Source organism: Xiphophorus couchianus, chromosome 8 (genome assembly GCF_001444195.1).
Source record: "Xiphophorus couchianus chromosome 8, X_couchianus-1.0, whole genome shotgun sequence".
NCBI lineage: Eukaryota > Metazoa > Chordata > Actinopteri > Cyprinodontiformes > Poeciliidae > Xiphophorus > Xiphophorus couchianus.
Genome location: NC_040235.1, coordinates 24,552,463 through 24,580,206, shown reverse-complemented (window position 1 = coordinate 24,580,206; position 27,744 = coordinate 24,552,463). Strand labels below are relative to the sequence as shown.

Here is a 27,744-nt window from a genome sequence, read left to right as displayed (position 1 = left end):
TGCTCCAGGCTACCAGGGCCAGCATGCGGATTGTTGCTCCTGAATAGTGTTTCCACTCATAAGTTGGGCTTAATTTTCCTTTTAACTTCGTCATATTATCTGTGGGGTTGCACGTAGCAACATTCATCCTAGTGTGAAAAAAGAAAACCCAACTGTCTGCTCTTACTTCAAACTTTGGAATTTGCACCAAAGGCCCAGCATAAGGTCGCCTCTGTCCTAGACCAGAGAAGTGGTTTTGTTAGCAGCTAGGGGCGGGCTCGCTGGGAACAGCAGCCAATCAAAACATTTTGTTTCAGATCGTTAGAATTTAAAGCACGAAAAAGTAAAACCGCCCCTGAAAATAAATCTGAACGTCCGATTAGCGTCAGAACGTGTAACTCTCGTCTCCCTGCAGTTTCTTTTCAAATCAAACCCTCCCAGAGTTTAAGTAGGTCAACGTGCCGCTTATAGCTGAAGATCTTCCGCCAAATCCATAAACTTTATTTCTGACTGTGTTCTCGAGTCCTGTTGGTCTTTCAAAATCACCAGGTGGCGATCATAAATCTCGCTCCGAAAGCTGTGTTTAGCTCCCGTTTCCCAGCTGTTGGTGCCGATGAGAGATTAGCCGATCGGGATTGTGAAGCGTTCACAAGCAGCGCTGGTGGTTTCGAAACAGCTTCACTGAACTGACGCCGTTTCAATTCAGTGAAGCTGTTTCAGTGGTCGGGGATACGAGAGCATCTATTTGCAGGGACACAATGGTAATTCGTGTGGTTAAATTGTCTCCATGCACATCTCTCACAAAAATACAGAATAAAATTAGCAAAATAAAAGACTTATAGTGATGTAATGGCTTTGACTTGGCTGTCGGGTGACGGATAAGTCTTTTGGATCCTCACAATGTCTCTTGGCAAATGAAGGATGAATCCTCATGGTTTCCTTCTTTGGTCAGTAGTTTTCTGGCCGTACAAGTTTTTGTCTAGTCTCTACCTAATGTGAGATTTGCAAAGATGTTGTTCTTGGTTCTATTTTGACCTCCAAGTTGATTTGTATGTAGCACATTTCAGCAACAAGGCAGTTCAAAGTGCTTTACATCAGTGGTTTATTACCACCACGGACCGGTCAAGGCTTGGGGGGGTGGAGGGAGGTGTAAGCAATTTTACTGCACCCCTCATCCCCATACACCTCCCCCTGCACCCCCAGACTATCACAGCCTGTGGGGGTTTTCCCTGACAGTGAGCGAGAAGGCAGCCTGTTAAATGTGACAGGCAGCCAATCAGACAGCGCAGTGACGTAAGAACGGAGGGGAATCCCAAACAGCCGACTGAGAGCCCGGTCTTGTGCGAAATTCTGCTCCCCTGTGAAAATCTGTCCCCTCCTGTCGGGAGCGCGCATTGCAGCCAGAGAGGCGAATCTGGCCGATCTGACCATTGTCACGGCTCTTCTGATCGATTTCTCATATAATCACGTCAAGGTTGTAACATTCAGTTTAATCGGCAGCTGTTGTTTTAAAAAAAGAAGCAATAACAAAATGATAAAATAAATAAATAAACGAGGTCTTCTTGCGCTATTTTGTGTTATTTTAAACGCCAAGAGAATCGGTCTTTTCCCAACTTTTGTCACTTAAGCCTGACAAATAAAAGTAAGTCACCAAACACAGTTTTCTAACATGTAGTGTTTTATTTCTAATTTTTCATTGCTGAGGATGGACGCTGGCTGCTAGCAGGGCACAAAAATTAAGACTGCCTGAAAAGATGAGAGTGTAGACTTTCTGGTAAATCCCATTTTAATGTAAAATATGACAGATTACAGGATTAAGGAAATTTCTAGTACACTACATGCTATCACACATAACATTTTTTGAGAATTTGGAAACAGTTGCTCTTTATTTCCCAAAGTTATGGGGGGAGGAGAGGAGAGATTGGATATTTCAGCTGCCTGAAATTATTTGCCAAAGTTAAAGGAGGGGAACCAAATATTTTAGCCACCTGATATAATCCGTTCCCACTCTATAACATGGGAATAAATGAATTTACCAGGAAGTGTTTAACTGTGCTTTGGAAACATTTGCTCATCATTGCACAAAGGTAAGGGGCCTCGGGATTTAAACTATCTTTCCATAGTTACCTTATATTAAAGTCCTGTAAGGATAAATATCAAACATAGTTTTCAAAATGTAATTTATTAACATAATACAACATACATAAACTAGCACACCACAGCAAACTCTGGTACCTAAGGCAAACACACAAAGCACTGATAAGTTTTTTCAATTGGTGGGCTTCCGACACATGCCTGATGGAACCACCTCAGGCACATGTCACACTGGATCTAGGAAAGAAACCAAAAATTAAAAACATTTTTTTAGAAAAATGTCTTTACAATTACAATATACAATCAATAATTTTAGATTCCCTTGTTTTCTACTGCTGGAGGATCACAAGGGGAAATAACCAAAATACAAACACAAAGGAGTAAGTAGACTAAATCAACCTAAATAGAACAAACAAAAATAACAAGAAACTCGAAATAAACATAATTAGACTCACCAATGAAGAACAGATGTGAAAAATAAGGCAGAATTAAATGGAAACAACAAAGGAACCACAAAAGAATCTGAGAAGGACGCTGGCGGAACAGCAGTCTTGGAAGATGCTGGCGGAGGAGCAGAAACCTAGGAGGATGCCGGCGGCAGAGCAGGAACCTGGAGGCCGATGGGACTCATGACGAAGCCCTGGAGGTCAGCCTGGAGAACAATAGGACTCGCTACTAAGCCCTGGACGCAGGCCGCGAGACCGACAGGACTCGCCACGAAGCCCTGGAGGTCAGCCCAGAGACCAACTGGACTCACTATGAAGCCCTGGTGGCAGGCCGTAAGACCGACAGGACTCGCTACGAAGCTCTGGAGGTCAGCCCAGAGACCAACGGGACTCACTATGAAGCCCTGGAGGTCAGCCTGGAGACCAACGGGACTCGCCACGAAGCCCTGGAAGCAGGCCGGGAGACCAACATCGCCACAAAGCCCTGGAAGCAGGCCGGGAGACCAACATCGCCATGAAGCCCTGGAAGCAGGCCGGGAGACCAACAGGACTCGCCATGAAGCCCTGGAGGCACGCCAGGAGACCAACAAGACTCGCCACGAAGTCCTTTAGGCAGGCCGTAAGACCGACAGGACTCACTATGAAGCCCTGGTGGCAGGCTGCGAGACCAATAGGACTCGCCACGAAGCCCTGGAGGTCAGCCCGGAGACCAACAGGACTCACTATGAAAGCCCTGGTGGCAGGCCTTAAGACCGACAAGACTCGCTACGAAGCCCTGGAGGTCAGCCCAGAGACCAACGGGACTCACTACAAAGCCCTGGAGGTCAGCCCAGAGACCAACAAGACTCACTATGAAGCCCTGGAGGTCAGCCTGGAGACCAACAGAACTCGCCACGAAGCCCTGGAAGCAGGCCGGGAGACCAACATCGCCACGAAGCCCTGGAAGCAGGCCGGGAGACCAACAGAACTCGCCACGAAGCCCTGGAAGCAGGCCGGGAGACCAACAGGACTCGCCATGAAGCCCTGGAGGTCAGCCTGGAGACCAACGGAACCCGCCACGAAGCCCTGGAAGCAGGCCGGGAGACCAACAGGGCTCGCCACGAAGTCCTGGAGGCAGGCTGCGAGACCGACAGGACTCGTTACGAAGCCCTGGAGGTCAGCCCAGAGACCAACGGGACTCACTACTAATCCCTGGAGGTCAGCCCAGAGACCAACGGGACTTGCTACCAATCCCTGGAGGTCAGCCCAGAGACCAACGGGACTTGCTACAAAGCCCTGGAGGGAGGCCGGGAGTCTGACAGGACTCGTTACGAAGCCCTGGAGGTCAGCCCAGAGACCAACGGGACTCACTACCAATCCCTGGAGGTCAGCCCAGAGACCAACGGGACTTGCTACAAAGCCCTGGAGGGAGGCCGGGAGTCTGACAGGACTCGCTACGAAGCCCTGGCCCCAAGCTCTTCATCCGACGCCTAACTAAAATAAAAACAAAACTAGAGTTTATAATATAACTCTATGATCCTGGCGACAAAGGAATCGTCTGGTGACGAAGGAGACCTGAGTTTGATGGCCTCAAGTTCCCATGGCACTGCAGTCCTGTGGGCCTCAAACTCTCCTGCCAACATCTTTCAAGCATTAAGCTCTTCCGCCATCAGCCCCCATGTGTCCCTGACACCGCAATCCTGTTGTCCTCTAGCTTTTCTGACACCAATAATCAAGCAGGAAGCTTGAAGCCCTCATGACTCTTCTTTATTTAAAAGTTCAATCTTTCAAACCAATACCTGATAGTGTCAATACACATTTTCAGTAGTTTATTGGAGAAGCCTCCGATCACACGACTCAATATAGACCGCTGCTCCTGTGGCTGGTCTGAATCTGACTGAACCTGAATGTCTTCGTGGATTTCTTCTTCAGATCCCTGCTGGCTCAGCTGTTCCATTCTGTTCCTCAGGCTGTGGTTCAGCTGTTCCACTTCGAGCTCCAGGTCAATGGTCATATTCTCCAAGGCAGCGCTTTTCTGCTCCAGGGCAGCATGTTCCTGCTCCAAGGCAATGATTATATTCTCCAACGCGATGCTTTTCTGCTCCAGAGCGGTGGTTTTCTGCTTCAGGGCAGTGTTTACCTTCTCCAAGAAGGAGCTTTTCTGTTCATGGGAGATTTTTTCCTTCTCGAAGAAGTTGCTTTCCTCCTCCAAGATGGAGTTTATCTGTTTCAAAGTGCAGTTTTCCTGCTTCAGGGTAAATTTTTCCGTTGCCATGGCAGTGTTTTTCTGCCCCAGGGTGGTGTTGTCCTCCTCCAGGGTGGTGATTTTTTGCTCCAGAGCAGTCTTTTCTGTCACCAGGCTGGTGATTGTTTGCTCCAGAGCAGTCTTTTCTGTCACCAGGCTGGTGATTGTTTGCTCCAGAGCAGTCTTTTCTGTCACCAGGCTGGTGATTGTTTGCTCCAGAGCAGTCTTTTCTGTCACCAGGGTGGTGATTGTTTGCTCCAGAGCAGTCTTTTCTGTCACCAGGGCGGTGATTGTTTGCTCCAGAGCAGTCTTTTCTGTCACCAGGGTGGTGTTTTCCTGCTTCAGGTTATTCTTTTCCTTCTCCAGAGCAGTGTTTTTCAGATGCAAGGCAGCAATCTTTTGCTCCAAGGCAGTGGTATTCGGCTCCAGAGCAGTCTTTTCCATCTCCAAGGCAGTGTTTTTCTGCTCCAGAGCTGTCGTTTTCTTCTCCAGGACGGTCTTTTCCTGCTTCAGGGTATTTTTCTCCTTTTCTAAGGTCGTCTTTTCCTTTTCCAGCGCAGTGTTTTTCAGATCCAAAATGGTGGTTTTCTGCTCCAGTGTGTTGATGTCTTCCTTTAAAGTTTTGATTAGGTCGAACAGTTTTTTTAATTCCTCATCCTTCTCCCGAAGCTGCTTGTCTTTTTCATGTGTAGCTTGTTCTGTCTTTATAGCTCGGATCTTTAGCTCCTCGTTTGTTTTAATCAGAGAATGTCTCTCTATGGACATCAAGTTGACCTCTTTCAAGATGCCTTGGAGCTTCTGAGTCTCTCTAACTAAGGTTTGTTGGTCGGAATCGGAAGACGACGCTTTGCTGCTCTGATTCATTGTTGATCTTTTTTGTCAAAAGTTGCTCCAAAAGTCCAAAAGTTGCTCAATGGTTTTCTTTATTTGTTTGTTAGGATTTGCCTTTTTAAAAGCTTTCGTTGTCAATTTCTTGTTAAAAGAACAATCCTTCTACGTGCTCTGGCTCTCTCGCTCTCTCTTCTGTAGTGGTTATGACCGTAGAATTCAAGAGTGCAGCTTTGTGATGCATTCTAGCTCAAAGTGTGCATCACTCTTTGTGACATCATTTTGCGTGATGTCACAAACTGATGTCACTACCTCAGCAGAACCACTAGAAAACTGCTGAAGTTTGAATAAAAACAGACTTCATGGCTGGATGCAGCTCGGCTTAGCTGATGGCTATTGGAGACAGTTCAGCTGGTAATATGTCACCAAGGCCGAAATCCGCGCTTGGGAGACAATGGACTGGCACAGCAGGGTGCGAGGACCAACGGTCAAAAGGAAACATTGTGCCCGAAAACAGAAAAAGGGGAAACGGGGAAGCCTGTTGACCCAGCTGATGCCTAGGAAGCCACCGGTTCCGACTCTCTTTCTGACCAATGTCCGCTCACTGGATAAGAAAGTGGATTTGCTTATTCTTTTATTATGTCTATGGCTCAACCTCTCTCTAGCTAAGCAAGGTTGGTGGAATCAAATAATGTTCTCACTCTTTGGTTACCTAGCAACTCACTCATTCTTTGGTTACCTAGCAACAGCCTGTTGAGTCACTTACGCAGCAGCAGTTTCTGGTTTCACCTCCATCCCTCATAATTGTGTAGAAATAAAAAAAAAAGAAATAAAAAAACATTGGGATGTGAAAACTATGAATAAAACAAGAAAGTATTCCAAATATTTAAGATAGAAAAACTAATAACAAATTATTGATACAAGTATAAGACACTTATTTCATGATATTGTAATATTTTTTCATCCTTACCATAATTCAACTATTTCTGTGTTTAAAATCCATTTTAGTTAGTTATTATTTAGGATTATTTTCTGAGAAATTGAGTTTGATTAGTTTGAATGTAATTACTGAAATTCATGGTTATCATTAACCAAATCTATATGACTCACAACAACATTTAATTTCCCTCTGGGATCAGTAAAGTTGAATTTTGGAGGCAAAATTTTACCAAGTATTTTTTTTGTCCAGTTTCTAGTGAAAATATCTTAGTACACTTAAAATAAGACAAAACTGACTAATAAGCAACTTTTAAGCAAGATGTAGAAGTTTGTTTAAGTAAATAATTCCTTTAAATTGCTGAAGAATTATTAGTTCCATTGACAGAATATGATACTTAAAACAAAAAAATTTTCCCCAGTTATAAGTGAAATAATCTGCCAATAGAACTAGTATTTTTTCATCAATATTAAGGAATCACTGACTTAAAACAAGCTCCTATACCTGAAAAGTTACTCATAAGTTAGTTGTGTCTTATCTTAAGTGTACTAAGATGTTTGCATAATAAACTAAACCAAAACGACTTGGTGAGATTTTGTTTTTTTGCAGTGAGGGAGCTGGAAACAATCGGAAATCATTTTTATTCCCAAAAGATGTAAAAAATTATGCTAAATGATGCACTAAAATAGAGCATACTGAAGTTCATAGTCATAATGTGAAAATTTTTGTATTAATATGATTAATATGTCAGTTATTAATTGGAAGAACAAACACATGTGTGAGAAGAAAACTCCTCTTCGTAGGAAGCGATGGGGCTTCTGTCCACAAACCTTCTTTATCCATCAGCTCCTGGTCGATTTTACTGCCCCCAAACTTCACTAAAAAAAATAAAATAAGAGAAAGCAATGTTTATCAATCCGCCACGGTGGATTATCCCTCCCCTCAGACTTAAAGCTAACTGGACTCTCACCTATTAAAGCACAAGGGTTTATATAGAAAAATATTCAGATTTTATTTTGTGCTTTTAAAGACAGTGAGAAATAAAGGCATAGCTTTTCTTTTTTTCTCTCTTCAGCTCCCAGACTCTGAGCTGGATCCACTTGCTCAGCCTCTCCCTCCCGTTTCAAAATCTTCTAATTAACTAAAAGTTGAAGAGTTAAATGTGAATGAGATGTTTGCTACCTTTGACAAAAAAGCTCAAGCCTATGAAAGCAGTGTAGCAGTTTTGCTAATGAGGCAGTTTATCATGATTCAGCCAAAGTAATGAAACAACAAACTGCAGTCTGATCTTTATTGTTAATGTGTTTCTTCTTATTGAGCAGTGAAAGTAAATAAAAAGTATTATATGTCTTTTGTTTTAAGTATTTACTTACTGGAGGGTTTTATGTTTGTGCAGCAGAGCCACAGCTAACAGCTAGCTTAGCATATAAACCAAGCCTGTATCGTTCAGCGCTGCTGTTGCTCCTCCTTCAAGTTGGACTGAACCATTGTTCTAATAATGGTAGAAGGGGCCTAAAAATTAATTCTTATTTTTCATTAGATAAATGGCATATTTTGTTCGTTCTTTGTTGATGTTTTTTTGCCTTTTGATATTGATATTATTTAAATGCAAACGTTTCTTCAATGATTTTTTTTGGGTGGGACAATTCTAGACTTTTCCAATATGGAGGGGCGTCCGTATATGATGAGATAAACTCATCCATACGTTTATCTTTAGTTACTGCAACAGCGGCTGCGTTTTCATTACAAATATGCGCAAAACGTTGTAAATTTTCCATTAATGTTGATTAAAAAAAACACGAGTTTGCAATTGCGGCGTTTTCATTAAATAAGAAACACAATTACAAACACGTATGAATACGTTTGTTCACGCAATAAGTCATTAAAAAACATTGTCCTCCAACTGCTTCCTGTTGCCTTGTTTTTCGTGGTTTTGCGCCAGCGGCAACATCCGGTTGTTGATCATGTGACTTGTGTGGCGCGGAAAACGTCTTTCCCTTGTAGTTTTGCAAAGTAAACCAAATTCAATACACCTTATCCTTTCAGCAAAAACATATAAAAAAAAATAAAAAAAATGTTTTTCCAAATTGCTGTGCTTTCCGTTAAGCAAATGTATTTTCAATGTGTGCAATTATATAGTCAATGGAAAAGCAGCTACTGTCTCCACATCAACCAGACAGCTGCAAGTGATCCATCCTAACTAAAACCAGGAAGATAGAGTATAGAGTATATATCACAGTTATAAGTACTTCCACTGGCTTCCTGTAGCTCAGAGAAGAGACTTTAAAATACTTCTACCATAATAAATACCTTAATAAATCACTAAATGACTTAGCACAGTAATACATTAAAGACCTGCTGTTGCGTCAGTCTTCCAGACCTCTCAAGTCTTCTGGTACTAGTCTTCTGTCCAACCCCAGAACCAAACACGGAGAAGCAGCTTCCAGCATCTATGCACCACAAATCTTGAACAAACTTCCAGAAAACTGCAAAATTCTCGAAACACTGAATTCCCTTAAATCAAGGCTAAATCCCCAGTGTATGGTAAGCCTGGCGGGCCACCAGGATTTACTTGACCCCCCACCAGGTTAAACTTTGTTTATTTATTTATTTATTTAAATACATCAGTAACAGTGATGGCAAAGACGGGTTTAGCTAGGTTTATATGTAATAAAACATCATATCTCTTTTAAAAACATGACATTTGATTATACATACAAAACCAACAGGAAGACTAGTTTTATTTAGTGCACTGCAATATTTTCTTTATTGTTGATGTTTTATTTTTCAGATTTCTAGTCAGTTTTCAGCCTGTTCTTTTAAGACAAAAAACTCAGTGGAGTGACTTCCCTAGCACCACCGGACTTAGCTAGTTTTCTGGAGGAAACCTTGTTGCTTCTTTCTTAATTGGTTCATGTATTTCGTTTCTATGATGTTAGGCACTTTGAATTGCCTTGTTGCTGAAATGTGCTGCACAAATAAATTTGACATAGTCAGTCCTTTGTGGAACCATTACAGGAACTCCAAGATATTTGAAATATACTGCTTTCTCACTCAGATAGGATGCATTTTTAAATAATTTTTTACGTACTCCCACAGATTGCCAACTGGATTTAGGTCTGCACTTTGACTGGGTCATTCTAAAAAAAAAAAAAAAATTGATCTTAACAATGCCGTTTGTTCTCAATCTTCTCTAACAAACCTCTGAAGCCAGAAACAAAACAGTTTTACACTGAGAGTAAATTATACATAAGTGGACTCTTTTTACTAATTGCATGACTTCTAAAGGTAAAATGGTTGCTCTGGATTTTAATCAGGAGCACCACGGTATCCGGGTGACTACAAATGCACACGACTCTTCTGGTTGTTATTTTGTAAACCATTTTAAACACTACGTGTCACTTCCACGTCAGAATTACGCACTGCTTCATGTTGGCCTGAAATCACTCCTGTTGTTCCGTTTTTGCCTTTTCAATGAATGGATGTGCAATTTAAGCAACATGGTTTAGTGTGTTACTTTTATTTGCATTCATCCTCACTGTACAACAGTAAAAATATCATAGTTCACTTGAAATAAGGCAAAACTAACTTGCATGTTACTTTTCAGCAAGACGTAGGATTTTGTTTTAAGGCAATAATTATCAAATATTAATAGGCAGATTTTTCATTTGTTTTTTTTACATGGGAAAACCATCTTGTTTTCTAGGTTTTCTAAACTTGTTTTGAGAAGGTTATTTTTTTTGTAGCGTATAAGACACAGGAAGAAATTTTGGTTATAAACTAAGTTTTCTTCTATTCTTTTCATCTCTAGGAGACCAAAGAAAATCTCGATTTTCTAAATCATGGTTAAATGAAACAATTATTTTAACTCAGAGCAACAGAAGTACATGCAAAACCTGCGAAGTTTGAGTCAATTAAAAATTATATATGAGTGAAACATTCACACAGAAACCCCAGAGCAGCTGAACAATCTCCTGCAGTGTGTAAACCCTCACAGCCATTATGACATACATGCAATCAAGCAGGTCACTGTGTGTGTGTGTGTGTGTGTGTGAGGGGGTGAGTGTGTGTGTGTCAGCATAAACACGGGAGACCCCCACTAAGCACTGGGTTGTTCAGCAGCTCCCTCTGCGTCAGAGCAGCTGTTAATATATGAAATCGTGCGCTGCTGCCCTTCATTTGTACTCAGTGGATCTCTGGACCTGGAAGGCATGAAGCCCGTGGTTAACGTAGTGTGCATCCATCGCTTTTAATCTAAACCGCCGCGCCGCCGGCACTCTGCTTCTCTTAAGGATGGTTGAGTGTCAGATGCTTTCCAACACGATAAACCTGCAGAGTGCTTCGAAACCTGAAAATGCTCAACTCCCGTTGTTTGGAGTTTTGATTTCATCAAAGGAATCAACCTGCGTTCACATCAGATGTCCCGAGGTGTATGTCAATCAGTTGTTTTTTCTCCAATATCCAGAGAGAACAACTCATTTTGCAGAGTGTAGCAAAACGAGGATGTTGTATGAGATAATTTAGTTGTAATGTTGGTTCCATGTACTTCGTGTCTTTATTTTTTCAATATGTTTTGCTTTTTCATGTGCAGAAGTGTTTTTGAAACTCCGCATTAGGATTTTTTTGTTTACCTTCATCAACCGTAATTTTATTATTTTCTTCTCTAACTAATGGGCAGCTGTAGGGATCTCTCTACCCAGGTGTTATGTTTGTTTTTGTCCTTTTGTGTTGTTTGGATCTTTTGCTGTGGCAGTTTTTTTCATCCACTGTATTTTACAGTGCATGAAGAAGATTGACAAAATTGTATGAGATTAGTCAAATTAATAAATAAAAACAATGCAAATGCCTGCCACATGTCCACCAAGCTGGACTCTACATGTAGATTTTTCACTCTGCTGTTCGTACGCTTATTTTCAAAATCATCTTCACCTGTTAATGTCAAGAAAGTGAGAATTATGGTTCTTATCTCTTTCACTCTTGAATCTAATATAAGGATTTGCTCTTACAGACAGTCATAAACTCATTCTGCATATTAAAAAAAAAGTCTTACTATTGTATGATTTTAGAGCAAACTTTAAGCTGTGTGGCATCTGGAGAGCCGGTTGTGTAGCTTTATTCACACGATGTGCATGAGTAGATGTTCACCGCAGCCATCTGGGAGGACCCGACCCGAGAAAGCCTGCGGGTCTCTGTACATGCAACTGCACGTACTTATTGTCATCTAGTGTAGCCCAAGCATATGGAGGATTTCATCTGGGTTAAAATTACATATTTAAAACCACTAGTTTCTTTTGATTGAGATCGTTTGTTTGCTTAAACCAGAAAAAAGGAAGAATGTAGTACGGATTCGAGGAGGAGAAAAGATTAATCGGTTGTCCAATTAACTGGTTGATCTTTGCTCAATAATTGGCATCAGAAACACAGAAATACACTAATGTCATCAAAATGGAGTGGAGTGTTGCATTTCTTAAGATGGCAATAGGAGGAGGAGAAGTCCATTTTTTCCCCACAGATCATCTCTTATATTATACTGTCATGACATAGTGGCAGTTTGAACAAATTGGTAAAAAAATATATTTTAGTAAAAGTCACATACTGCAGTTTTAAGTGCTGAATAATTGGCAATTAAGCTTTTTAAGTACAAAATAGATTTTTATATATGACTATAAAACATATATACTCATGGGCCAAAGTAAAAAGAAAAAAAAAGTGGATTCACAAATCAAACATTGGCTGCTCGATAATCTAGATTTCAGAATGACAAACCCAAATCGACGCGTCTCCAGGCCTGGAACATGTACCAGTCGACTCTGTGAGTGTATAAATGGCTGCGTCTGCTGCATTTCTCTGTGTTATGGAAGTGATTTATGAACGCATATCCAGATAGTGTCAGCAGGCCACGACTGCACGACTACTGGAAAATCGTTTCTCCGCAGCGTATAAACTGCTGATTCAAGAGAGTTCTGCTGATTGCTAAAATCCTATCAGAAGAGGGTTATTATAAGGTTAGCATTCGCTTTTAATAACCTCAATCACAACAACACGACGGGTTGTAAAGGGAATTGCCATCACAATGAAGTGAAGTGGCCATAAACAATATTAGCTTGACTTTTTATGGGAAAAGACCAAGGAGTTGGGACGGAACGGGGTTGCTTCTTACGGGAAAGTGCTGCCTAACTTGGTATACAAAAAAAAAGAATAAATAAAAAAAAAAAAGACTGGACACTTGGCCTGCACTTGCAGCTGTATCTCAAAATGCAGTGAAAGACTTGAAAATGTCATCATTAGCAGGCATTTCCATAAGAAGAAGAAGAACGTCTAGCCGATCGTGAATAGTGAAATGTCAAGAGAAGAGGCGAGTCTTTCATATTCTGAGCCTCCATCAAGACTCACACTTTGAAACTCTTGGCACAGTTGGATAAGAATGTCAAAAGACGAGCAAAGGGGAGACAAAAAGACTGCGTGAAAAAGAAGAGAGACTGCGAGACTGACAGTCGCAGAGAAGGGATAGGATGGGAGGGATTTACACAGACCTGGCTGCCTGTTATGCACCATTATGCATTTTCTCTACATCATTAAAAGTTTTCTTAGAACTGCAGAGCAGCAAGTTGATTTCGTATTTTCTTCGTGGCCATATGCCGCAGAAACTCGTAAAGCATATCGTGATGCACATCTCGGAGACAATCCTTTGGTTAGAGATGTGAAGCACTCATGTAAAAGAACTGCGCTGGTCGATGTGAGATTGCATAAGATTGCAGAAAGGAGAATATTTATGTGACTTCTGGACAAAATAATAAAAAAAAATTCAATCATCCTTCTTACAGAATGTTTATTCTACTTTACTTTTTTTTTGAAGAAAAAAAGTACAGAAAAATAAACAGAACTGAGAGAAAATGACCAAATTTAATCATATAATTAGCATTGAAATAAAACTTTAGTTTATAAACTGTTTACCTCCATTTGCAGATACAATTCTTAAATCACATGTGATAAAACTACAGAAACTCCTCTGATTTTTGTCACCGCTTTGCAGGTTGGTGTGTGTTAAACCTGAGTCCATCCTTCAAATGCATGCCGTTGTGCACAAAACTGCGTTTATTTTCGCAAGATTTGCTTGTCATCTCGAGAAAACCATCAAGAAAACTATGTAAAACATCAGCTTCTGTAGTTTACTGGCTCTTGCTCTTACGTACTGGTTGTGATTTAGCAGCTCAAAATGTGATCACATGTAACTTTGTTCCTGGTCTTAAGATTTTGAATTGGCCTATATGTAATACAGTGTTTGGATGTGCATATATTAGAGGAAAATACAGTTATTGTTATTGCTAACACAAGTTAGCACAACAGTTAGCAAATCCCATTGGATTCCTGAGCGGTGCAGAACTTCATGTAGTCGGGTGTGATAAAGTTTCCAGGCGCGGTACAAGTTCGGAGTGTCGCTTTATACTGAAGATGAATCATCGGTTTCCAACAGCGACAGAGTTGATGTCGAACTTGAGTTTAGTACCGGTCCCATGACAAATAAAAAGAAAAGCACATTTACCCAGCAGCTGACGATAAAGGACTGTAACTCAGATTGAATATTTCCAATCTTACTACACACTTATTCAGGAAATTAGAATATTCTTATAAAAATTTATTCATTTAGCAAGTCACCTCACTAAGAAACATAAAAATTAATTACAAACTCATTTTGCTGTTTTGAAGCGTTTATTTCTGTTAATTGTGACGATTTTTCATCACAATTAAAGCTAATGAAAACACGACATGAAAGGTCACAACAAAAAAAATAGAAAGACCTTTATGAATATAGAAATGTGGGGTTGTTGAGAAGTTTGCTTAACACCCGCTAAAAGGCAATTTATGGATGTTGCCGTAGAGTGAAAACATCTTGGCACAATGACTTTGCCAGAAAAAAAAGTAACTCTAAACAGTCTTTTCCACAAACAGAAAACACACGTTATGTTCTCATCCTTGGACAGTATTACTGATACGAATGAAAAACTAACAAACAACGTAGACCTAATTACTCAAGCACACCAACAAAAACCTTGCTAAACGTCTCCCGTCTCACTTTCCACTCAAATTCATTTGCTTACCTTTGATACACGTGTATAAAAAAAAGTACATTTAAAGCTGCTGTTGTCTAAAACCTGCTGAGCACTGAGAATTCTCTCTTTGGCTTCACGCACAGATGCATTCATAGCCTCAAGCGGTTTGTGTCCCATCATCTGGCGACACACAAAGTTAGTTAGGACACTTTTCATTTGGCTGCTGCATTGCGCCACGCCGTCTCGGGGCAGCTTTATGCCCAGCCCCTGGCGCTTGGATGTTCAATGACAGATCCCAGCCGATGTCTTATCTAATCCTGCCGAGCAACAGAGGTGACCAGAAACGCCATTTATCAACCTGCCAAGCCCCAACTGGAAGCTAAAGCCTCACTTAGCTCCTGTTAAAGACTTAAGATTCTTCTGGAAACATTGAATTGATTCTGAAGGATTCAGCATTTGGTAAAATACTAATCAATTTTTTTTTTGCACTAGACCTATTTCTAAGAAGGGGAATTACTTGATTGTTTTGCCTGCCTTCCATCAGTAATAAAGTAATGCTGATGTTCCAGATTGCATTACGAGGGCCTAATGCTTGATTATTTTCTTCCAACAGCAGTGTTCCACCGTGGGAACTAGGAGACACACTGATGTATCGACTTGGCAGGTTTTCTAAGAGGCCATGCCACTGTCATGGTTCAGAAATCCCTGAGGGAAACCGCTCTTACAGACTGACATGCATTTCCAGCTGCGACATAACCCAGAACAGAATTTTACAGATTGGCATACTTCTAATAATTTCATAATTATATTAGGTATGGCTTAGAATAGGTTCTCATATATGCCAACTTGGCAACCTGCAAGACAGAACATACATATTTTTTTCAGGTCTTCACTTTAGACCATATTAAGACTTTTCTTAATTGTAATTGGTCTGATGAGAAATTAGTCATAAACCATAGTTTAAGTCTTCATTTATAGCTTGATGCTTTAATGGCTCTGTCTTAGTTTTTGTGATACCTTTGTATTTTTCTACAAAAGGCACAAAAACGTTAGTAATAAAAGATAAAAGTTTCTTTACTACTGTTGTTCCCCAGGCAAATATTTTCTTGAACAGATGTAGAAAAGATTCTATTCAAACAACTTCAAGGGTTTCCTTCAGTGCAATATGAGTCTGGCGGGCTACCAGGCTGAAGTTTGAACTACAGGAGGCGACGTCACTCTTTCGAATGTACTTTTCTATGTAACTTGCTCAATGAGGTGACAATCATCCTCCAGCCAGCATGTGAAGTTTTGGGCTTTCACACGTAGACTTGTACAGCGACGTGATGCAAAAAAATTGAAAAACGTTCAACTTGTGCTGCCGCCGCCGCAATTGTCTATTGGGTTTCACCCTGGGTGGCTAAAACCGTAACCTGTCGTGTCATGTATCAAGCTCATTAAAGTTGATGCACTAAACTAGGCAAGAGCAATCACAACGTCTGTTCCCTGGGACGGCCCGTTGTCTCGCAGCGTGGTCATGCATCCTCAAATCTTTGTAACTTGGCATGAATGCCAAGTTGTGGATGCCATCTTTGAATCGAAATAGACCATTTGGAAAGGGGCTCAGGAAGCTCATTTTTGCAACAACAAAAACATTTATAAGCACTTCTTATATATATATATATATATATGTATATATATATATATATATATATATAGTCCATTTTGACTATAAAGGTAATGCGCTTTTATGTAAAACGGATTTAGAACAAGGACAACACAAGAAAGCTTTACTCAATAAATTACAGTTTAAGAATATTTAATTTAGCAAACAAAGAAGCATACTTATTATTGTCAATTTTATTTCATATTTCTTAATTTATTTTACTTTTAAATGTGACCAGAATTACATAGCGTGTTTTAAAATCCACTTAATTAGAATTCAACTGAAGTACAAATAATGGATATTTGTTTTAATTGTGCGTTTTGTGTTTACCCTTTTAAGACTATAGTTGGTGTTTAAGTATTGTCAATAATTACCTTGTTCATATTTTCAAATTTCCTGCCAACTTTAAAAATTTTTTTTAAAACCCAAGAACATATTGGGCCTCCGGTCGGCTCCCACTGGGTTTAGCAACTTTTTAGGGGGAAGCCCTGAACATGAAACTGAAACTTGAAAAATAAAAAAGTAAGAAAGGTGCCTCTTTGAATGTTCTCATCCCATCCAAATGTAGACTCTTCATTTAGAGAGTGAGTTTGATTCGGATCTTTGTCTGCATCATCATGTGAGGAATGCCAACTTTGGACAATTTTTGGATCTGGTTGGACAGAGCTGAATTTCTCTGCTGACGCTCGTCCCACACTTTAAGGCGTCTAATCCCAAAGTGATAGTTCATTGCAGTCTGTGATTAGACCCTCTCCCGTCACGCCAGCAGCAAACTAATAATGTGTGAACGGAGCTCATCAGCGAGCTGAGCACAAAGTGCCGCTTATGAGTAATTTTCTGAGTGCTGCGGTCCTGGAGACGTTCCAGACGTACCTCCAACACACGGGGTGTAATTAGATCGAATTCAGTTCTTGGGCCGCGAGTTTTACCAACATGAAAGAAACTTATTAATCACAGAGGTGCCTCGCTTATTGGCTGTCAGTCACAATTTTGTTTGAAATTGCTTCTCATTTTGATTTGATTCTAATTGTAATATGACATTGTTGCAACTTGTGTAATTTGTTTTGACTCTGTAATTCAAAACCTGACTGGATACACATTATTTAACCACCATGCATTTGTATACTGAATTATAAAAATGTCAATGTAAGACCTTACAATGCTGCCAATGAATGTGATATTAAACTTTTTTGAGCCGTGTTCATCTTGAACTGCATTTTTATTAGTCTAATTTGAACTTTGTCTAGGTGAATTAGTAAAATACCATCCATCCATTCATCCCCACTTGATAATATAAGGTGCTCACAGAAGAACACAAAGATACACACAAGCAGACGACCATATTTTCACACACTCAGACACAAGGGCAAACGGGAAAGACCAATTAAGCTAAAAATATGCAGCTCTTAGAGTGAAGGAAGAACCAAGAGTACAGAGAGAAACAACCTTGGATCCACCAAAGCTCATTTTTTTATGATTTGTAACCCTGCACCTACTGCCAAGCATGGTGGAGGCTGCTTCATATAAGGATCTGTTTTTGCTGGTTCATTGCACAAAATAGGGGAAATAATAAACATGGAGGAGTACGTCCAAATTCTTCAACTTTGGATCAGCACTCCAAATGTTAAACGATAAGATCTGGGTATTTCATACCATTACCACACAATTATCATACCATTATTATTACCATCCCATACCAGACCAATAACCATATCATATCATATCATATCATTACTGTAATTCCTAACTCTACCCATTGAAAATGCATGGACTTTGCTTAAAAGTTCATTAAAGGAAATTAAATCCACCCATTTAAATGGACTCTTCTGCTCTTATGAACAAGAGTGTGAAATATTCATTTCCGATCTATAAAGTTGTTCTCACACGACCTAAAAAAAAGATTGTCAATCTATTTTTTTATTTTCACCAAAAAGTCAATGACTCCACACATTGTGTTCTCAATGACTCATTTCATACAATATGAATTGCTGCTAGACGGCTCTTTCTATAGATTTCAATTTAAGGTTTGGCTTTCTGAGTGTAAAAATGCCCCTGCAGCTATTATAAGAAAGAAAAGCTGCAGTTACTGATTATGGAAGCACTTTAGTCAACATAAAATCTTTCTTTCTTTCTCTCCCCACAGATTCCCCCTGCTGAGTACTGAATTCGGATAGGGTCTCCGTCTGAACTCTGTCTGGTAACTCCCATCCAATGGAAGTAGACATGATTGTTTAACCATTAGTTACCAGGCTGCTGGTTACTTTCTCAAAGCTTATACAGCATCTCACCCTATCTTGAGATAAATCATCAGTAATAAGTAAAGAGGTACTTTAAATTTACATTTAGTGCCAACTCTCCTTGTGCCAAGATGGATGAACCACCTAACAACAGGACTTCCTTGGCTAAAGGTGCCAAGGACATCGCAAAGGAAGCCAAGAGGCATGCTTCCAAAAATTTCAACAAAGCCGTTGATCGTGCCTCTGACGAATACTCTGCCCAACGCAGCTACAACCGCTTCCAAAACGAGGATGAGGACAACTACAATGCATACAATCAGCGGGACGGCCAATACGGTGACAACACAGCCAACAATGAGGACGGGGCGTCCAGCGACGCAACCGAGGGCCACGACGACGAAGATGAGATCTACGAAGGAGAGTACCAAGGCGTGCCGGCCTCCAACAACGAAAAGCCCCGGGACGGCCAGGTGTCTCTGGGCCTAAAGAGCCTCAAGAGCCAAAAGGAACAGGAAAACGAGAGGCAGGCCGACGAGGAGGAGCTGGCTCAGCAGTACGAGCTGATCATGCAGGAGTGTGGCCACGGGAGGTTCCAGTGGCAGCTTTTCTTCGTGCTCGGACTGGCGCTCATGTCTGACGGCGTGGAAGTGTTTGTGGTGGGGTTCGTCCTGCCCAGCGCTGAGACGGACATGTGCGTCCCCAACTCTGGCGCGGGATGGCTCGGTAAGTGGTCTTACTGAATGAATGTGTGAAACCACTGCAAGACATTCTGCTTTATGTTACTCAGTGGGTTTTTAAACCTTCAGTGTTTTGCAAAATTGACTTTTACATAATGTTATAATATTATGCATACCTGGAGCGAAATCCTTTAATCTCCCATGGCAACCATTCAGTTGTGCAAAGCACTTGAGTAAAATCCGCACGACTCCAGAAGGACTTGACACTTTCAACACGAATCTTAAATTCTTTTGTGACGATATCCCTTTAAATCATGATGTTGCTCTTGGATTTCTGTTTTACAATACTATTACATAGTGACACATGGATAACTAATCACTAATCATCGGTGAGCTCACATTCAACATGTTCTAGAGATAACATAAGTGCAATAACAAGGCATTTTATTAACAATTTGTGCTTTTCTGCCACACAGACACTTATTTCTAAATGATTTTCCTTTGAAACTTTTCTAAAACTTGACAAATGTTGTGAAACGCAGCCCAAATTTTAACAACCTGCTCAAAACCGTCTTTTTTTTTTTTTTTCAACCAAGCATTTTCAAAAGTCAGTGTTGCTGATATGGCAGCACTGACTGACTTTAGCCCTCTAAGTAAAACATGGAAAACGCTAGACTGAAGTCTGTCAGAAAGAACAAAAACAAAGATCACAACTTCAGGAATAATGTTTTGTTTTATACAGATAACATAAAAAAATTACACTTGAGTCTATAATTTGAATAATGTAGGAGCAGCCATGGAGTTGTCATGGCACCAGGTATTTGGATGCACGAGTAGGAGGTGTGATCACTCTGAATGTGTGCCGCTTGTCTTCCTATTTTCTCACTGAGATCAAAAATAGCTTCAAGCACGTATTTTTTCCCTCCAGTTTACACTAATATTAGAGTCTTTACACAGACAACAAGACAAACGGGGACCATTTCTGCCGGCGCAGTGTTGCGATTTCGAGGTTGTTGTGACCGAAGACAGAGGCGAACGCTCCCCTTTCGAGAGCGGGACGGTTTGCAGTTCACCCAGACTGGTCCTGTGTTGTCACTCATCTCTCAGTGGGAGCCAGGAGGGAAAGAATAGAAGGAATGAGTCATTTTACCAGCTGGCTTACACACAGCATAAATAATGGATGTGCGTAACACGCTCACTTGTGAAGGGTAAACCGTACACAATGGACTCAATTGGCGCTTTTATCACCGATCCTCTGAGAAGGTCAGCGACTCGAGAAGCGGTTGATAAGAGCGTCTTCTGTCTGAAAGGAGTAAACAGTAGAACTGATAGATTACAGGGAAAGTCAGAGTTCATCCTGCAGGAATGTTAGCTTAGAGTCAATGTTTAGCTAGTGTCTAATATTAGCCTACAGTTCATCACAGGAAGCATTTTTAAACAATAAGTTGTTCTTGTTATATCTCTGTCCTTTCACACATCCTGAGGAATCGACGCCCAATTAGTCAATCTTTGTCTCGTCAGATCTGAGGATTTTTGTTATTTGTGCTGTAAACTTGACAGTCGTTTTTTTTTTCACTATAAAGACGATAGTGTCTGGTCTAATAGTTCAGATCTAACTATTTCCTCCAACAATTTTTCCATTCATGGATTCAAACGTCATTTACATAATTTTAACTGAGCTTTACTGTTGTTTAGTGCGCCACAAATGCTGCTTAAACGCCACTGTATTCCTCTTCAGAGGTTTGTGTTTAGACAACCGCGAGCACACTGTTTTATGTAAGCTCTTTAATAAGGCAAAATATTAGATCTATTAGAATATTAGATACATTTTGTGGCCTAAGCTTGGTGTAGCCATCTTGTCCAATTCTGTTTTTATTCTTTCTTTCTTTTTAAAAGAACTATAAAGAAGGACAAAACCTTTGTTTGATGAATTGGCAAGAGAGAAAAAACAGTATTCATTTGTCTTGTCATAGACATGCCTTTGTTACACTGCAAATCCTCCAGGTTATGGGACAGAAGTGACTATAAACAAAGTAAACAAAATTAATCAAAACATTTCTAATTTTTTATGTTTAAAACTCTAACAGAGCTTATTAAATGTGTTTTTTATGTGTGCTCATGATTTTATAATTATTCATGAAATCTAGTTGCTTTGCAGAGTAAATAAATGAAAGAGAAAAAAAATTATCTAAAACATTCTTTTTGTCCCGTGTAAACATTCATCTTGAATTATTGTAAGGGATTATTAGCATTCATTCCTAATCGTTTTAAGATATGAATAAAATGCCTCTTCCTCACATTATAATCTAAATTGAGAAACCGTCAGATATCAGATTGTTGTCTTCTTCTTCTCTTGTTTTTCCCCTCCATCACCCTCACAGTATAATCCATTTAATGCTCTCTCAGAGCTTCTCCGTCTCTCATAGCCATGCTGGTGATCTGATGATACGGGCTCGGGTTAATCTCTGCAGCATTGTGCTTTACTGCAGTTTAGCCATGGTAGACTGGCTCACGTACCTCCCTGGAGAAAAAGGGGAGGGAGAGGGAGAGCGCTGCTTTCACTCCCCCCCCTTTTTATTTGGTGCTCCACGACATATGGCTCGGATGTGGGTGTTTTCCTGCATCGCTATAGTCTGAACCAAGAGGAAGAGCCAACTTTTTCTTTTTATAGAACTGTACATGTAATATGGCATTGATTTAAGTGTGCTCTTAACCATAATAGAATATAATAATTTATCTCTGCCTGCGCACAGCAAAAACATTAATCAGGGGTGCACCAATATGAACAATCCGGCCAGTATCAACAACCTATATTTAGATCAACGATATTTATTGACATCTATAAAAATATGTTGCATGCTTACGTCCGCTGGAATTACTTTCCCCACTTTTATTCTCAATAATCATTACATTTGTTTAGCATGAATCCCTCCTCACGCCTTTTGATTGTAGTTGGCCACGCTATGCTAGCTTGAGAAGCAAAGCAGCTCGATAAATTTGACTTGGCAGCCAGTCAGAAAGATAAAACAATAATGTTCGATAAAATCTGAATTTTTTCAATAGTGACTGAAAAAGAGATTAGATTTAAAAAAGTTAATGTGTTGGATTAACTCTTTATATTTTTGCATCTTTTCTTCAGGTTTTCCGAGACCGCCCTCCAGCGCCCTCCGGTGGCGTCTCTGCTTAGGAAATTCATCTGTAGCCACAGTTGCTCACTTTTTAAGTAAACCTGGATAAAAGTTACACAACAATCTGAAATCATATTCAATGTATTGCATATGCAAGGATTAGCGCTGCTGCACATGCTATCAATGGTCAAACAGTGCATTGATAGAACTGAGAGGGAGAGAAAACAGTAACTAAACCCCAATGAGGGGAAAAACAAATCAGCAGGTGTTAAAGTAATTAATATCTGAGGACTGTGATTTGCTCCTGAGGGGTTTCTCCTCTCTCTCTCTTACCGCCACTCCTCGTCTGTCTCACCGCCTGCATCAGCTCACTCATCAGTCACACGTGGTCCTCTGGGGTTCCCCTCAGCGCTCGCTTAATGTCTCCAGCGTTCCAGCTGAGGAAGTAAGCGCTCGACTCGCCTGTGATGTGATGCAGGCCGTCTGTTTTTCTGTCTGTCTGTCTGCCTGCGCTCTCCTCTCATCCATGCCCGGATGCTGCGAGGAGAGAAAAACAGAGCAGAAACTGAGGCGTTGGGAGAGACTCGCGCTTACACATAAGAGCTAATTAAAGTGGAAAAAAGCAGCACACAGGGAGACCGCTGAAGTCAGCTTAAGAGTCGGCAACCCCCCGAAAAATGGAGCTGTTTAGTGTTAATAAAGTTAACAAATGCACCCCTCCTCTTGCTTTATGAAAATAATAACTCCATCTCTACTCTTTTTACTTGCATAGTAACTCTTTCATTAAGTCCTAGCTATGTGGAAACAAAACGGCATTTCTTTGTTTTATTTCTGCTGTTCTTACTCTGCTCCATCTCATTGGCCTCAGTTAGATTTTTAAAGGGGCAGTACTATGAGTTTTCCATGCACAATGAAGTAACTATGATAACTTCACTTGTTGTATATTAAATATGATTTAAAAGAAATTTCACTTTGTAATTCAACTTTTTAAATTGAGCCTCTATCTCTTTAAGAAACTCCGCCTTCAGGAAGTCATCCCAATCCTCTATTGACCCTTTAACTGCAGTTTTACCAACATTTCACTGAGAAGTAGCTCCTATAACGAGCTTAGCAGATGCGCAGTTCCGCCAGGTGTCTGCTAATTGTTGCTGGCTAGTCTGAAGGAACCGAGTGAAGGAGTGGAAGGGAAAGGCTGGTCTGTGAGGAAGAAGCTTGTAATCTGCAGCTCTGTGGAGGAACTTCATCCTCCAAGGCGGGGCTAGGTCCAACCAGGCGCCTCGCACAGCTGAATGGTTGCCATGGGAGATTAAAAGACGTCGCAAACATGCACGGAAGAATCAAAGCAACACTCAATGTGTGTTTTTGATGAGGAAGTAATATTATAGCGAGATGTAAAGCTCAAAAAGTTGATTTTACTTAAAACTGCTGAGGTCACCTGTTTTAATCTACGTGATTTACTTAAATTCTACATTTATGAACAGACTATTGTTTATCCAGATTATCTGGAAAGGTTATCTGCTTTATAGATGTGATGGACTTTATAAAACAGACACGGTAAAAGTGTTTGCTTAACTGCGTCAAACACGTGCTACTGCCACCGCCACGCTCTGCTGCTTTAAACTGACCCTCGCAAATCTACATAAAAGCTGTTGAGGTCTGACCCCAGTTTGAACCCTAACGGGAAATCACAAATCCAATCTCAGAAGCCTTTTATGCTGCGTCTCAGATGCCCCATCGCTATAACCACCCTGCCGTCCTCCCCCTCCCCACACACCCATCCTCCCCCCTTCATTACACGTACAAACGGAGCACGAGAGCGGCCATAAAACAAACGAGGTGGTGCTCCGCAGATACCATCTCTTCCCGAACACGCACCCGCGTGTATCTACACAAATCAGAAGGCGCCAGCGTTTGTTTTTTTTGTTTGTTTGTTGGTTTTTGTGCAGAATGCAGCATTTTCAGACACTCCGTTTGATACCGTATCACACGGCCTCCTCCTCATATCCTGAAGGAGGCTCCTCTGCTGCCGCAGTGCATAGATTTTGTGACTGTCACCTGTAATGAATCGCTCGCTCTCGGCGTGCCTGCGCAGCGTGATAAGGCCCCCCTGCTCCCGGTGAATCTGTCCCATCACCAGAGACGCAGCGAGCGCAAAAAGAACAGAAGACCTCCTCTCCCTTGCCAGCTTATTTTCTTTGCTGCCTCATCAAACAATCGCATCTCCACTTCCACTAGCATTAGCATTTTTATTAGCACACAACAGAATAAAGTGGACCATTTACAGGCCTGGCAGCTCTCGCCCCTGTCCACGACCACCCTGTGTGTGGGGGGGGGGGGGCTCCAAACTCCAAACTCCTGTGGAGGAGTTGCCGTACAGAGAAATTGCTAATTTATGAACACTACAGCAGCTGTTTCCTTTACAAATGTGCTCAAAACGTTGTCAGTACCCTGCTAATGTCAAAAGGCAATTGTGGTGTTTCCGTTAAATAAGAAACGCTATTAAAATCACACTTTAATAAGTTTGTTCACGCATGAAGTTATTAGAAAACATTCCATGCCATCACATCCTCCATTCACTTTCTGTCGTCTTCTTCGTCTTTTCCACCAGTAGCAACATCCGGTTGTTGATCACATGACTCGTAGGATCCAAAAAAAGTGTTTCCATTGCAGTTCTTTAGCTCAACTTTAAGCGTTTCAATTACAAAATATATGAAAGGAAGGATAGAAATTAGGAACATTAGTCAAGTCAAGTGACACATCAGCACATTTCAGCAACAAGGCACTTCAAAGTGATTTACTCCATAAAAGCCCGTTATGAAACAAAGCAATAAACATCACATTTTGTCAAATGTCATCAAAATAATCAAGCAAATATACATCAAATATGTTGATCAATGTTCCAGTTATTACGACTCAGAGCCAAATGGAAACAGGTGGGTTCTTAGTCTAGATTTATAGGAACTCAGTGTTTCAGCTGATTTGCAGTTTTCTGGAAGTTTGTACTAGATTTGTGGTGCATAGAAGCTGAAAGCTGCTTCTCCATGTTTGGTTCTGGTGTTGTAGAGAAGACCAGAACCAGAAGATCAGAGTGGTTTGGAAAGTCCTTAATGAAAATACTCCTTGAACCTTTCAAAGTGTAATAAAAATATAATAAAGTAACGGAAAAAGAGCAAAAAAATGTTTTAAAAAAGGATTGCCTATTTTTTTAAAAATGTATATGCTCCTAAACAATTGAGTGTGACAGAAAAGCAAATAAGATAAAGAATTTCAAGGGGGGTTAAAGTTTTTCTCACAGTCTTTATTGCAATCTAATAAAATGCCAGAATAATTGAAACCTGGCCAATAAAAATCGAACACCTGACCTAACGCGTCGTCACTGTGTCGTACAGAAGTCATTGTAACACATTCCTTTGCATTTATATTGTGGCTGTAAAGGCTGGTTATCTGAAACCTGATCGTCCCGTCCTCACACTGCAGAGTCAATCCAAACCCAGACACATCGACTGTCATTAGACTCTGGCAGTGTGATCGCAAAACCCCCAGCGTAGTTAAAACACTGTCGGGGTGATCTACAGCGTCGTGGACTGGAGTCACAATGTGGTTTATTTTAGTGCTATGAGCCGAGCTCAACTAATCGATCCTCCGTGTGCCATCGGTGTAGACCTCGATAGGCTTAGTCTGCTCTGTGTGTGGCTGGGAGCAACTCAGTTTAGTTTTGTTTTTAAAAAAGATACCAACATCTCAAATGGTGCAGAGATGACTTCCCACGATAAGTGGGCAATGTGGACTTAAAATTTTATCTCGATATTCTGTGGTTCTATTGTGGCAGCGATAAAAGTGACGATAAGAACTATTTACTACTGCTTTTTTAGGTAACTGTATGGCGGTGCCACAGCAATGACAGCTCTTGAAAATCATATCCATTTGTAACTTTAAGTCACCAAGTGTCATGAGGTGGTGGAGTGAAGTGGTGAGGCAGACACTGAGAATCCAGGTAGAGGTGTGAATGATGGTTTTTAATGATGAACATTCCAAAATTAGTCCACAAAACCAGGCAGCACGACAGAGCGGAAGCCAGGGCTCAACATCGGTAGCAACTGGTACATGGAAGACGGAAACAAAAATGCACACACAGGACAGACGCCAAAATGAGACAACGACCTGACAAAGACACAGAGACACAGGTGACACTAAATACACAGGAGGTAATCAGGGAATGAGACACACCTAGGAACTAATCAAAGGGAGACAGGACAACACGGAGACACCGAGACACAGAAAACTCAAAATAAACAGAAAAACACAGATCCTGACACCAAGTCACTTAAAGGATGATTGATTTTTGTCACTACACTGCACACTGTAACTACATTTAATCATGTTTTCAAATTTATTGCTGCTTATCAATACTTTCATTGAACAAACAGTGGACACAAACAGCAAAGCTACCAATACGGACAGTTTTAGGTGGCTTTAAACATATTTAATCGGAATTTATCTTGACGGCAATAAATCAGAATTCCTATTTTGATAAGAAATTTATTGCCATATATGATACGATTCCCACCTGCTTTGCTTCTTTGAGTCTTTGCTGCAGCATTCCCGGTTGTACTGCTACTGTTCGGTTTTATTGTTCTGATTAGCTACCAGCTTCACTGCAAAAACACAAAATCTCACCAAGCATTCTTTTATTCTTTTATATCTAATATCTAATGCAAATATCTTAGCACATTTCAAATAAAAGGAAAACTAACTTACAAATAAGTTTTCAGCAACACATAGGAGCTTCATTAATATTGTTGAAAAAATACTAGTTCCACTGGCAGATTATTTATTTCACTTGCCAATAGAACTAGTACTTTTGAAATATTACTTAAAACAAGCTCCTATATCTTCCTGGAAAAGTAATTCAGTTTTAGATTTCAATTGTACTGAGATATTAGAAACAAGAACATACATTCTTGGTAAGATTTTGTGTTTTTGCAGTGTTAATGTTTCTAAAAGCTGAATATGTCGAGGTTTTAGTAATTAAAAACATGTCTTTTTGCTCTCTTTCTGCCTCCTCCTCTCTCTGCAGGCAGCATTGTGTATCTGGGCATGATGTTCGGAGCGTTTTTCTGGGGCGGCCTGTCAGACAAGGTGGGCCGCAAACAGTGCCTGCTCATATCCATGTCCGTCAACGGCTTCTTTGCCTTCCTCTCTTCCTTTGTTCAAGGCTACAGTATGTTCCTCCTCTGCCGCATGGTGTCTGGCTTTGGGTGAGTGCACTTAACCTTTACTTTTCATTACTTTCCCCACTCTTCTTCCCTTCATCCTCAGTGTGAATGAGATTCTGAAGGCCCCTGTGAGGATTTTCCCCCTTTATGCAGCCTGATCCTTCCTTCCGCTGCTCGTTGCTCTGTCGTCTCTTCTTCTTTAAAGAAACTGCACAAAACCGACACGTTTGCAGAAACAAGTCAAAGACAATAAGTGAACATCTGCAAGCTGTTGTCAGCTCA

At 40.7% G+C, this 27,744-nt stretch overlaps 1 protein-coding gene across 1 annotated transcript in view; it reads left to right on the top strand.

Annotated features, from left to right (window-relative positions):
* LOC114149278 (synaptic vesicle glycoprotein 2C-like) overlaps positions 1-27,744 on the top strand; it is a 59,258-nt gene that overhangs the window by 3,408 nt on the left and 28,106 nt on the right. The window contains exons 2-3 of the mRNA XM_028024991.1: positions 18,348-19,164; positions 27,324-27,504. Coding sequence (XP_027880792.1) covers positions 18,573-19,164; positions 27,324-27,504 — 773 coding nt within the window. The 5' untranslated portion in view covers positions 18,348-18,572. The remainder of the gene's footprint in view (positions 1-18,347; positions 19,165-27,323; positions 27,505-27,744) is intronic.